At 43.7% G+C, this 14,119-nt stretch overlaps 1 protein-coding gene across 2 annotated transcripts in view; it reads right to left on the minus strand.

Moving 5' to 3' along the window:
* The window catches only part of mgat5 (alpha-1,6-mannosylglycoprotein 6-beta-N-acetylglucosaminyltransferase), a 70,060-nt gene that overhangs the window by 40,778 nt on the left and 15,163 nt on the right, over positions 1–14,119 (minus strand). For both annotated transcript variants that reach the window (XM_046381702.1, XM_046381701.1), the window contains exons 3-4: positions 13,721–13,885; positions 373–449 (exon numbers count right to left, since the gene is read on the minus strand). In XM_046381702.1, the coding sequence (XP_046237658.1) occupies positions 373–449; positions 13,721–13,885 (242 nt within the window). The remainder of the gene's footprint in view (positions 1–372; positions 450–13,720; positions 13,886–14,119) is intronic.

A 14,119-nucleotide genomic window follows, 5' to 3' on the forward strand; every position in this document is an offset into this window, starting at 1 on the left:
AATGCAAATTCTACTTTCTGACTTGCTAAATATTTAACTGTAGCATTTTTCACAAACCAAAGGTCACGAGTGTCTTGACTACTTGTGCGAATCACATCAACACAATATGTCACCTGTGTGTAAAGCCAACAGTCAAACATTTTGGTGGATAAAAATAATAATAATAATGATAATAATTGCTTATGGCTGTGGTGTTTTTGCTCTCTCTTCCCAGTGGATCATTTGTCAGTCAAGCAGTTTGGGCATCCAGGCACAATTTGAATTTCTGTGCTCGTTTTTCTACCTATGTAGTCCTTCCATTGCTTGCTCTAATCTATTCACAGATAAGAAAAGGCTGTCTCTGCATGTGTTGGTACAGCACGTGTGATTCACCTTGAGCTTGCCTTCGCAGTGAGGGAAACCTTCCAAAGGCGGCAGCTCACACTTCTCTTGGGCTCCATTTAGGAGGTCTGGAGGAAGAGAGAGGGAGAGAAAGTCAATAAGGTTAAGTTGGTCGGCTCCAAAATTCTTCAGTTGTTTTCGCGGGATGTACGATCCTCACACTGCAGGCTGATGCAACAGCAGCATTTCAGAAACATGCATTTCTACTCTGCAGCCTGTAATACCTGTCCCTGCAGAGGTCTGGATGTGGAGGAAGGAAGAACATGTGTGAGTGGGAGGTTTGGGGGGGGTATGGCTACTTCCCCGTTCAAACTTATAGCCATCCTGCGTATTTACATTCTGTAATGACACCTCTGTATAGTAGTTTTCACAGTTCTAAATAATAATAATAATAATAATAATAATAATAATAATAATACAAATTTTACCATCCCTTTCCAGTATTATCACAGCTCTTTGGCTTTCTTCAGGACTGAAAGGACTCCAAAAGCATACAGAGTGGCTGCCTGCCAAAGTAGCTTGTACATAAGCAGTGTGTTAAAAAAAACAAAAAAACAAAATGCCATCACTGGGCCAAGATACTGGGTCATTTGGCTGTTGGATGGTGTCAATGTGTCGTCCAGCTCAACAGAAGACTGATACGCCGGTGATGAGAAGACATGGCTTTTTTAAGCCAGTTCTGTAAAGTACAGGTGACAGCATCTGTTTGATGACTCATGTGTTTCCTTCTGAAATGTGAAATAATAAGGAGACATACAAACAGACCAGGGCCGAATATGATGGGTATTAAGTTTTGTACAGACATTCATGATTCCCATTGGATGAATCCTACTGATCTGGGTTTGTTCACTGCCAGCAGATCAAAGTTTTCATTTCTCTGGTGAAGTATCTGCACACTTCCTGGATGACTTTTGCAATCCCTGACTTTTCCTGTGGCACCACCACGAAGTTCCCCTTAGTGCTTTTTGAGCCAATTATCCTGCCTGCTGAACAGATTGTCATGAAATTTTAATATACACATTAATGTCCCCCTCAGGACACATCATTTTATTGCTAATCTGTTAGCAAATAATTACTGATTTTCTCATCCAGCCTATCACATCATTCTCAGCTGTACTTTGTTTAGTGCTGATTAGCACATGTAAGCATGCTAACAAGTTAAAGAAAGATTTATGGCAGCCATTATGCTTCTATACTTTCAGCATTCTGCATCATCGTGATAAATGTAGCCTTCCAGAGCTGGACAGGCTGCGCAATCTCAGTTGTATTTTTGTAAGTGAGTCTGGGAGTGACAGCTGGAGATCACCCATTACTCTGTGGTCAGGGATGATCGTCAGCCAACACGCTCACCTTTGGCTCGGCAATCTGAACTCCATAACAACAGAAACCACAAAGAGCTGACAGATGGGCCGGTTGGGTCCACAATGATTTAAACCCAAGTTAAGAAGCATTTAGGACATTTTTTTTCTGAACTGTTTGCTTTCTACAATAAACAAAATTCATGCAACTGCAGTGGGTGGTGGTGATGGCGGGGTGGGGAGTCACTCCACATTGCTTTCAATGGGACCATGGGATTAACATTCAAGGCTTGCACGCAGTCTTCCCTTCCATAATCACCTTTTTGACATCCCCATTCAGCGACGTTAACGTCATCACCACTGACCTTTATAGCTGGAATATAAATAATACATTACTGTAGCCTGAGCAATGAAAAGACAGAAGCTCAGAGGCAAACACCAGGCTGATGTAATGAGCCTGTGGGTGGTGTTTTAGAGTGTGTTTACAAAGGTATGAAGCTAATCAGCAGCTCCAGCTCTGGGTCAGGCTTCTGTTAGGGTGGGTGGGGGCTAAGGGTGGAGCAGAGACTCCCCTACACCATGTTCATCTGTTTATTTGCTGCAACAAGCTGCAGTAAGCAGATGTTCTCCTGGTAAACTTTTTTCTCTTCTCCCTCTTATTCAGTGCTGCTTCTATCACCCAGATTAGAGCGAAAACCATATTTTCCTGACATGCACTGGCTCACTCCTTCAGATGTGTGAAACCAGCAAAGGATTGTGATTGAGTAGTGATGAGATTCCACAGAATACTGCAACTAAAAACAAAACCAGCGAGATGGAAATCCACAAACAGATTTCCACTTACTCCTTCAGTCGCTGTCAGTGGTTGTATAAGGGTGTGAGCCACAGCGTGTCAATGAACATGTCCCTTCACTGTGAAATCCCTGCAACTATAGAACTATAAAAGGCAGTATCAATGCTGTCAGCAAGCTTCACGTGTTCACGTTTTTAACACCTGTTGTCAATTTTCATTTATTTTGTGGGTGAGTCAAACCACAAAATGAAACTGCTAGCTGTTATCTCGTAAACATGTACACCCCCGCCAAACATGGTTTGTTACAGAGCGCCACCATGCATCTTCCAGACATTTATAACTCTGATGAAGATTGTATCTTTTTGCGATTCCAAAAGTGTCTTCCTGTCAATAAACAATCTGAGCTTTGAACGCATGCACATGTGCACATAGCTCTCCACGTTTTATGTCAGTACTGACCGACCAGTGTACTCTGGCAGATATTTTTAAGCCCATCTCAACAGTATCAGTATCTTATCACCTTTATGAGAGCACAGCAGAGCAGCAATTCGCCCTGCTGTGCTGCTTATTTTTCTTCCAAATAACTTCCTGAAAACTCATATCCCTTTTGTGTAAGCAAAAATTGACAATGTTTATATGTCTGACAGAGTGTGCTGAATAACAATTGTCATATTTTATAGCACTCAACAGGTGTATAGCTCTCACAGTACTGTGTCTGGCCTCCTGGGAGGGATCAGTAATCCCCTAGATGAGACCTAATGGGTTCACTGGAGTCCCTTGCAGACAATCCTGGCTCAAGCACTGTTTTATGCTCTGTATTATAATAGCTGCATAATGTAAAATCAATTGTGTCTATTATCTTTGAATACTGTGTCCCCGTAGTCAATGTGCAATCAATACCAACTGCAAGAAAGTGGAAATGACAGCAAAGTGGAAGTACTCCCACTACTTTGAGTTTTACCAAACAGATGATAAGTACATTAGATGTCAACACTGTTTGGTTTCCACTTCCCTCCATTACTGGTGGAACCGATAGCTACGTTCAGAGGTACGGTGCAAAAGTAGTCTGAATTACAGCTCTCAGCAGGGAGCTGTAATAAGCCAACAAGTAACACCAATTTTGGGAAAGGAAAGTGTTATTTTTCCATTAACATTAATGCTCCTGGTGAGTAATGTGATTTTACTGCCACTGGGTTAAAAGGGAGAAGAGGTGGGAGGCCAGAGCGCCATTCCTAATGGAGTCAGCTGGTCACAAGATGAATACATGTACCACAATGGCTGCAAGGGTCAAGCAACACACGGGAAGACTGAAGCCTTTTTCTAGAGATGTCCAGAATAGATCCTAAAGATCGCATCAGGGCCGACACACATCGAAAAGTGTGTTGCTGTCCTTTACCACAGCCGGGCTCCACAACATGAGTATTCTGCTGCATGCAGAGGCGAGAACGGAGTGTGTGAATGTGAAAACTTATTTGCCTGCTTATCAGTGACTGTCTCTGTCTCTGATACCCAGTTTGTCACAGTTCGCTAAGCTCTGATGGTGACGACTCCGTTATCTCTCATCTGCCTCTGTCACGAGGAAGCAGCTTCGCTTTTTCAACGTATACTTAACCACAGGCATGTGATCAGACCATATTTAATCAGCATTTTGGGAAACAGAAGTACTGGATCAGACTCTTGTCTATCGAAGGTGCAACCTAAATAAACCTGACTTGTGATTTGTTGTTTGGCAAAGTGGCTGTCTTGTGTAGCATCCAAAAGCCACAAAGTCCCTGTTATCTCATCCTTCAGACGCCCCGCCATCCAGTCAGTGCGCCGACCAACCAAACAAACAACCGACCAGGCAGCCTGTCATTCGCTCTGTCATTCAGCCAGTCAGCCAGCGAGCGCCAAAGCCACCAGGCAAATCTTCTCCTAGCTGTAATCAAGCAGAAGAAGCTGCTGCCAAGGAGCGGCTAAATATAGCTCCCTTTATAATCAAACACAGCAGAGGTGGTGCTGCATCAGAGGGAGTCGATTCCTTGTCGTTCACCTCCGACAAGGATGGACATCAATCCAGCTGAACCCTTCACCTGCCCCTTTCACTTCGTATACACTTACAATCAGTTTAATGCATTAAAGCTGAGCGTGGTTAAAGTAACACGCCCTGGCAGAGCATCAAGAGGCTTTAGCAGAGCCCTTCCAGGAAAATATAACAGGAGACAAAAGCACACGAGACAGCTGCATATCCACTGTAAGACACAGAGTGTGACAGCAAATAGGGTGACGAGAGGTGTGACTGACACTCATGTGATGATATGAAGTGATATGTGAAACCCACATCTCTCACTACTAAGACAGGAGCAAATAAATCAAGGCAGAGAAACACAAACTGCACACATTCTTCACCAGTCAAAGAAGCAGTGGCAGAAAACAAATGAGATCACTGAAAGTTGCATGAGAGCCTCTCACAGCACTGAGGTCACCATTAGCCAGTTCCTCGCACACAGTGCTGGCTATCTGATAGCCCTTAAATAGCATCAGAATACGTTAGATTACACACACAGGGTTATTTTCCCCTCCCCCTCACTGTGTGTGTGTGTGTGTGTGTGTGTTAAAGTCCATGAGGTAATCTGACATTTGACAACTCCAGAATTAGACTGAGGACATCTGGTTTATGTTACTCTCCCTCTTCCATACTTCTCCCACTTTTCTTTCTTACTTGCATTAATTTCATTCTCGTACTAACCTGAAAACCTCCTGTCAGATACTGCGCAGACCCAGTGTCAGCGACACAGTTTGGTCAGTGGAAACCAAAGGAGTGTGTGATATTGACTAAATCTACTAGCATGCGAGAGAAAGGTTACGGCAGTTCTGACACAATGAAGTTACAAGTTTTCTTAACAAAGAAACTTGAGCAGTGAACAGTGATTTAAAGTGAAGAAGAAAAGGAAAAAGAAAAGAAACACTCAAGGGTGAAAAGTGCAGCTTTCCTCATCTCTGTGTCCTCTGATCCACTGGCTTACAGACACCAATTTTAGATGCACTTTGTAAGAAGAAGCAGAGGTAGAAAGTGTGTGTGTATGTGTGTGTAGGTCTGCAGCAGCTCATCCGTTAGACAGAAAGCAGGATGGCTGATGGACGGTTGCGTCTCGGCTGCAGAGCATCAACAGCTGCACAGGTGGAGACAAGTTGGGGCGATAATCACACCACTAACACAGAATGAGGAAAAGCATGAGAGCAGCTATTATACAGGCTTTATATTTTTACGCTCAGCTGACACTCAGTATTATTTTCCAGTGTGTCATTTCGGTGCTTTAATGTGACACAATGAACTCAGACTAAAAACAGTAAAATGTAAGACGGGTTCTGCTGCCAAAGCATAAAAGAAAAGACAGACGGTCTGTCCAAAAAAAGTCCTGATTAATATGCAGCTGACCCATTACTCTGTCAGGGCGGTAAACTCTAATCCTTCTGTTTGTCAGAAGTCCTGTTTTAAACCCAGAGTGAAAACTTTAATTGATTTATGGAACGGATGAAATGCCAACTATTTGTCACTTCGAGCTTCACAAATGTGAGGAGGATTTGAGGCTTTTCGTTTTCACATTGTCAAGACAGTAAACTGTTGCTTGCTACAAAACAGGGAGCACCATTTTTTGATATGCTGTTGAAAAAACGGCTCATCAATAAATAACGGACACAATCGTTAGTTGCAGCTCTTGTGGTAATGTGGTTGTGCCAGAAACTGCTTCTTCCATCACTGACATAATAACCACAGTAAGTGATTTTACTGATGGAGTAAAAATGTCTCTCCCACTTGTTGTTTCTTGATTTGGAACTACAGAATAATGTAAAAGCAGGCTGTCAGTCAGTCAGCTATTTGGTGAACTACAACTGTTTTGATATTTTTGGCAAACTGACACCATTAAAAGTAAGCTATTAGCAGCTCCTGTTTGCCCACAAAATGTCAAGACGACTGTCACTGAATATGACACTGAAGAAAATTTAAAAACATGAGTCGAGTCAAGTTCTGGATTGGTTTTCTTGTTTTTTGTTTTTAATATTCTGGCTGACCATCTGATCTCACTTTGTCATACAGACACCAGGTGAAGAGATTTTGTTTTCATCTGGATGGGCTTTGGTTTAAAGCCCTTTAATAAATTCACACTGACTGCCTTGTCACTGCCATCCCCTCACCTGAGGGGAGGAGAGGGGAAGAACAGCTCTTGCAACAACACACGGCACCTTTTTCTTTCCCTTACATTAGAGTGTGTGTTGTGGGATTTCATTGTGCACATCCGATGAAACCTCTAAACCTTATATTATCCAAAGCCGGTGGTCTCACAGGTCCTGCCACCTGAAGGCACATAGCAGAACAACACACAACCAGAGGGGCTTCACAGCATTAGGGGCACGTGTTTGGAGCTGGTCAAAACACACGTCTCGCACTGCCTCTGGTACACACAAGTGTTCCACAGTGAAGTCCTCGAGGCAAAAAAAAAAAAACAGATCCCATTTCCCCATGTAACCCCGCTCTCCAGCCCACGTCAAGTTTCTCCCTTCCCCTGCTGCAAAAAGGGCAGCGTCTGTTGTCTGGCGGTAATCAATCCCTCTTTTGTGCTCAGTGCAATCTGATCAGCCCAGAGTTCTCCCTTCAGAAAAATCCATAGAGGAAGATTCAGATTTTGCACCAAGAAGTGGCGCAAGGACACAAGGAGGCCAGAAAATCTTGATTAGCTCCCATCATTGCAGAGCTATGAGTCATGTTCCACTCTTGATTTGTGACAAATGGTGGAAAGCTGTGAGTTTAAGCTGTGAGACACGGCGGACTTCAAAGTCCTCGCCAAAGAACTTGTTGTTGTGATGAGAGGGGCTTTAGATGAAACCGAGAACAGTGGACTGTGTCTGTAAACTCAAAACAGCTGCATGCTGCTCTGAATGACTTAAATTAGGGAAATGCTTTCGGTCACCTGTCGAACATATGCATTTCCTGTAAACAGCGACACAAATAAATGCTCAGCCTGCAGTGGAGCTGAAAATATTGTGTGTGTTGTCATTCGCAAAGCAGCCCAAGAGGCACAGCATAATGCAGAACCAAAAATATCTTCTCGCACCCAGTATTTGGCTCCTTGCGACGTGTGAACAAATGTGAGCCTATAACATATCGATGAGCAAGTGTGTGGCATCACACAACTGTCGCTGGGTGAAAATGCCTATTTGCATTCTACACGCAAATCAAATGTGACTGCATCTGCTGCTGTCTCTGACTTGGATCCCGCCACTCTTGCCTGGAGAAAAACTATCTGCAGGGAATGAAAGATGAAGCTGGAAGTGCTGTGGATATTTGTGTTTATTATGTTCACACGTGCGAGCCTTTCCGTGTGGGTTAAGAAAAATTCCCTGACATTTGAGAGAAGGAGGCAGCGCAGATCTGATTCCTACAGGGCCGGGGGCGGGGAGGCTGTGGCTTTAACCAGCACAACAACAATAGCACTGGCATGGAAAGAAGAGGAGACAATGGAGGAAAGAGGATGCAGAGGGAGATGGGATGCAGCATACAAAGAGAGGCAGAAGCACACAGTATGCAGTGAGCAACGACAGAGAAGGGAGACACAGAATACAATGAGAAATGAGGATAAGAATGGTATATATTCTTCAACACTGTGGATTCACATGCTGAGGTTCCCGACACAGCTCTAAAACCCTTACTTACTTCTTATGTCCGGAACACACCCAGAAATTGCACAATATTTCTGAAATCTCTGCGTAGTTCCTGCAAAAACAGTCACTGACTTGAACTAAGGAAGGAGGGAGGGAAAACATGAGTTGAGAGGGAGACAGTAAAAAAGTGGGGTGCACGTGTCCCAGCCAATGGTGTGTTAGCCCCAGATGTTCCTCCCATCCCACCCCTGCCTCCTCAATCAGCTGAAACCTCAAGAGGGACGAGCCTGCCTGTAGGGAAAGCAGAGGGAAGAGAAAGAGTTTTACTGTGTAAGAGTGTGTGTGTGTGTGTGAAGGGACGTGTGTATGCGGGCGTGTGTGTTGTCCTGGAATGGCCTCACCTCACCTGTGATTTGACTGCTTCGAACTGATTTTACTGAGGATTAGCATTGTCGTGCTACAGCTAGCTCTGTCCCTTTGTTTCAGTGACAGACGCTGTGCTGATAACTCACACGGCAAGGACTAAATGAGGAGCTCAATCCAACTGTAGTGTGTGTGTTATTGTGCTTAAACAAAGTGGCATCCCCTTCTATGTTTAAATTTCTGACGTGAAGTCTATTTACAGGTTTAGAATAATAATACTGCACCCATGCCTGTAATCACCTAAACATCTTCAGCCTATGTGATTCTGCTTAGTGTCCAGCACTGGCTACTATCAGACTGGTATCTCTGGTGTGAACTGCATGAATGAAATACAAGTGTGTGTTCTCAGTTTACTTTACTGTCTCCAAGACAAACAACAGTGCCTAACATCCAAAATATGTTATGTATACATTCAAAAGCTCGTGCCAACATTTTGGGGGTTTGAAGAAATGTTTCTAAATTTTGCTTCCAAGAGTGGTGTGATTTAAAGCATTAACGTGCGAAAGCTGTCAGCGACGCCTCAGGAAGTATTTCCAGGCTCAACGCAATGCCAGGCAGAAAACGTAATGAAAGCAAAACTGTCTGCACTTTCTTTCTCTTTGTTTACAATACTACTATATAAGGATCTGAAGCGCTCCATATGGGAGGGGTCTCCAGGGACGTGCAACAAAACGACACGAGATGCAGGCACAAATTCACACTGCGTGAATGTGGTTTGTACACACACACACACAGTGGAAGCGCCTGTCTGTGCTTGTTGTCTGCTGGAAAGTCCTGAGGAGGCTCAGTCCTCTCCGCTGTGTCACGTGAAGCTCTCAAACAGGCAGGTGAGCACAAGCTGTGGAGGCTGTGCAGCAGAGGAACACTTCCTCTCCAGTTCTACACATCAAAGGCATCGAGGTGCAGAGCTGATCGCTCTGATTACAGGCTCCCATTACAGTTTGAAGATCTTCATGAAACTGAACCTTTTCTTTTCCTTTCTTTCCTGCAAAATCCATTCAGTGTATTTACAATCAATAATTACCTCTCTGTACGGCAGTTTGTGGCAAACTCTGCACTCTGCAAAAACTGCATTCAGGATTCAAACTGTCTACACACACGAGGGATTTATGAGGAAAGATGCAAGCATGTAATTCAGTATCTAATTCTAATGCTACCTGCTGCCGCTGCAACTCTGCTGCAGAACAAAGAGGTGAAGGTGAGCGGAGGTGGAAATAAAATACTACGTCACCAACTAATTCTGCTGCTGCAAAAATTTACATTGGGCTCCCAAGTGTGATGAGTGTCGATATTAATGCAAATGTTTGAAAGTGTGTGGGAGCAGACAGCATCTCTCAGCAACTTATTAGCGCTGAGTGGGTTTGTGTGTACTTTATTAGTATTGATCTGTACACTGAAGAAGTAAACAGGCCTTCGAGAACATAATGGAGACCACAGACTCTACTCTAAATCAAATCTTGCAAGATGTTTTTCTGTATTAAAATGGTAATTGTATGGCAATGGTGCATAGACTGAATTTCTCAGGTTTTGCAGGAAAAGAATCGTTTAGTAGGACATCAACCCCCCTCGCCCTCGCTTCATTTAGATACTGTAAGGACGTCCCCTAAATGTTTCCAAATAAAAATAAAGCGCAGGGGTCGGTGAAATCCCAAGGCAATCAGGGACACCTCGAGGCCCACACAGAAACCCTGTCCTTGTCCCTCTCCTTTGTTGCCACTGAGACCTTGAATCTCATCTTTCACTGTGAAAGGCAAGCAGAGATGCGAGCCGATCAATAGCTGAAAGAGACGTAGCAGTGAAGGCACCCAGAGCTGTGAAAAGCACAGTTCTCTTTTTATCAGAAATCTAACTGTGTCAGAAAGACAGGGAGCTACAAATCAGCCAAATGACAGCCTCCCTGAGAGGTAAGGAGCACTGATAACTTTTAAACACTGGAAAGGGGTGGAGAAATATATCACAAAGGAAATAAAATGGAGGGGGGGGGGGGGGGGCAAAGAAACTGTGATGATGCAAAACAGAATTAGAATTAGAAATACTTTATTGATCCCTGGAGGAAATTGTGTTTGTTACAGTTGCTGCAACCAAGAATAGGTTGGCCAAAGAAGTTTATAAAAACAGAAGCAAAAATATATCTAGATAAATAATAAAAATACATGTGAATCACCACCTGACCATTCATTACATGTCTCTGTGCTCGGTTGTTTGTTTGCATGTGTAGGAGGAGATTAGATTTCCATGTCATGGGGCCGGCCAACAGATGAAACACTGCTGGGGATTGATGATTAGCCACATCAGTGAGACATGGCAAGACAAGGCATCACAGACTGCTGTTGGACCAAGTCCCATCTGCCTCCTGCTGAGCGGCAACCAGGGCCAGATCAACTTGTTTTGATCCTATAAGGGGGCTTCTGTGCCCGGTTTCCTTGGCTAAATGCAACAACACACAAAGCCTAAGCTACTCCTGTGCACACACAGGGCTAGCATAGCAGCAAATGTGGTATGTTACTGCCATTTTTTCTTTTTTCTTCAGTTTTTACAACACACACAAGCGGAGTGTGGCTGTAAGACAATGAGAACAGAGCACATTTTTGTGAGATGACCAATTAAAAGAGGGAAGCAGTGTTCAACAATGTGAGGACAGCTGTTGGTTCACGACAGCAGCAGGAAGACGCAGAGGAAAAGCTGCACTCCAACCGTCACGCGTCAACATTAGGTTCCGCATTTTGTTGTGCAATATTCAACGCATATTTTCAAGCCTTTGACTGAAATAAATTTTGATTTTTGTCATTTAAGCACCGGAAAAGCAAATCAGAGGCTTGGGGAAGACATGCTCAACAGGTAGCCCCACTTTCAGCACACGCTTTCAATTTGTGCAAGACAAACTGTTAAAAAAAAAAAAAGAAAAAGGCAGAGTGGAAACAATATTAATCACAGGAACAAAGTTTTCATGCTTGGCTGAGGTGCAAAAGATGGTGTGTTGACTAAAACAAAATGCAGGACGTTGGAAACAGACGAAGCATGTGACTTCAACGTCCACTGAAGGTTGAAGAAATGGCAGCAGAGGAGACTGTGGGCCTCCTCAAATCATTTCTGCATTTTTTTCCTTCATTTGACATTTCACCGGTTCTCTTTAAACCTCTTTCCATCGCCGTCCTCTGCAGTGGTTTAACATGCCAGAGTCCTTGGCAAAGAAAATGTATACAATCGGGGTGAAAACAGTGGAGTCCCTGGGGTGCTGCTCGGCTCCATCTTGATAGCAGCCTCTCTGAAAGCGAGGCGTGTTCCCCTCACTGTCCCGATTCTTATCTCTGTAATTGCCTTCCAGTCAGGGAGGAGCACTATAGTGGAGCTGGCAGCAGCGCTTCCTGCCACCCACTCCAAGACAGGAGACATGCTCCAACAGAGACTCCAGAGCGCTGAGGCCTTTAGCTCATTGCCAACAGAGACTGCAGGTTGTCGCTTTGTCAGCTTGACCTGCGTTCAGGATCCAAATGTTGTCTCTCAGGGGTACTGTGGGACGTTTTAAGAGAACAGAGCTCTGCACTTCTATTGACATGTGCCACAGGTGCCATCGCTGCACAACACAGGAGCTCAAGCAAAGAGTGCCCTGACGATCGTATGTAAGATTAGTGTCTTGTCTCTAGTGCTCACAATGGCGGGATTGAGACCAGACAGTGAAGCAGCTCTTGTACACACTGTCTCTTCAGGCAGTGTGTACAGTGGGAAGACTTGCACAGACTGCCTGAGGGGACTCTGCTGCTAAATCCCTGTCATTTACCAATTAAAGACATGAAGCAGCGTATTTAACTGACTATTTTTTTGTCTATGGTTGGTGACATCTTTAAATGTCTAGTTTTGGCAGACAAATACATCAAAACCCATCGATATTCAGTTCACTCTATTTAGAAGGTTGAGAGAACCAGCAACAACTCACATTTAAGAAGCTTGGATAAGTAAATCTGTGTTATTTTTGCTTTGAAAAATGATTACTGGATTATCAGAATTGGTGCCAACTCATTTAATCAACTGCTCTCCTGACAGTCATAACTTGTTTGTACAGGAAACATTATGGTTTTAAAGTAACTAGGAACACTTCATTATGATTCAACTATTTGGGATTTAGAATAAGAGACCAAGCAACTCAAACTAAACTACAGTTACTGCATTACCCAGATATAACCCAAGTGAAAAAGACACACACTGTCCTATGTGTTAACAGATAACGCAAAAGGATGTGGCATGATTGGTTTGACGAAAGAAAAGGAAACAAAGAAGTTAGATTTTCATATCACGCCACAATGACAGAGCACTGTCCGTGACATCAGTTGACCTGATGATAATCAGCTACATGTGACACTCATGTCCCTTCATTATGCTAACTTACTGCTGTTCAACTCAGGGCCTTTAAAGACAACAAGTTACAAAGGCAGTGTCAGCATTTGATAAAAAATTTCAGCGCAGCAGCTGACATGAGGATTAGATCTATTCAAATGTGACTCTGTACAAAGTAATCAGCCTAATCCAAGTCGACATATATTGCTTCAGAGCACAGACGCCACATTCCTACTGTTTAATGCTGCGCAAACAACTGAGAACGAGTCCCAAGGTCCCAGAAAAACCAACACCTCGCTCTCTCAACTGAGCTGAATTCATCATCTGAAAGCTGGCAGGGAAATCAATGAAAACTAATAAAAGGGTCATACAGCGTGAACGGAGGCCTTATTTGAATTATGTCCAAGGATGCGGTCTGGTGCTATAAAGTGCCTGGTGTGCTCTGTTCTTTACTGGCAGAGTTTAGCTGGTTGCATGCTTCAGGAATGTCTGTCACGCAAAGAATTTTAAAAATGAAACAAGAGCCGCTGAAAACAGCCACTATCAGCTTATCATCACCTCTTTGATTGGTCTCAGCTTTTATACGCTTACTGTGCACTTTCATACCTCGAATAACAGGGTTTCTCTGGAAGAAGAAGCTCTAGACTTGACCCATACATGAGTCACAGTTAACAGGAATAATGGCGTTACAACTCCCTCTGCATTTGTGACTTCTCGCTTCCTGAGCTCCAAACCTTTGGGATGAGATTTCTACCTTCATGGTAGATGTGCACAAATCTTTACTTACCACAACCGCTACACAATTACTCCTACTACTCAACAACTGTGACAAAAAAAAGCACGCAATACGCACCTGCCACGTTAACCTTTTCAGAGTTTGCGGCGCTGGGTGTGGCAGTGCTGGTGCCATTGGTCAGGTTGCCCCCGGTGCCGTTGTAGATGTTTTCCACCTTGGCTTCTAGCTTGCCCAGCCTCAGCATGATGTTATCCAGCAGCACGGCGAGGGTCTTCTTCAAGTCTACAGATAAAAATGGGAATCTTTTTAATTCTCCAATGTATGACAACAGATGTGGCACTTTTGTGTGATGTGCACTCTTGAATTTTATTCGACTTCAAAACACTCATATACTATATTTAAGAAGGTGATGTGTGCACTGACAGCTTTAGCAGATAACTGCCACTTCCAGCTCCATCTATATATGAATTAAACTGTCTGAGAGGAAGAAATACACACCCATGATCACAAATAACT

This window comes from Scatophagus argus, chromosome 24 (assembly GCF_020382885.2).
Source record: "Scatophagus argus isolate fScaArg1 chromosome 24, fScaArg1.pri, whole genome shotgun sequence".
NCBI classification, from domain to species: Eukaryota; Metazoa; Chordata; class Actinopteri; family Scatophagidae; genus Scatophagus; species Scatophagus argus.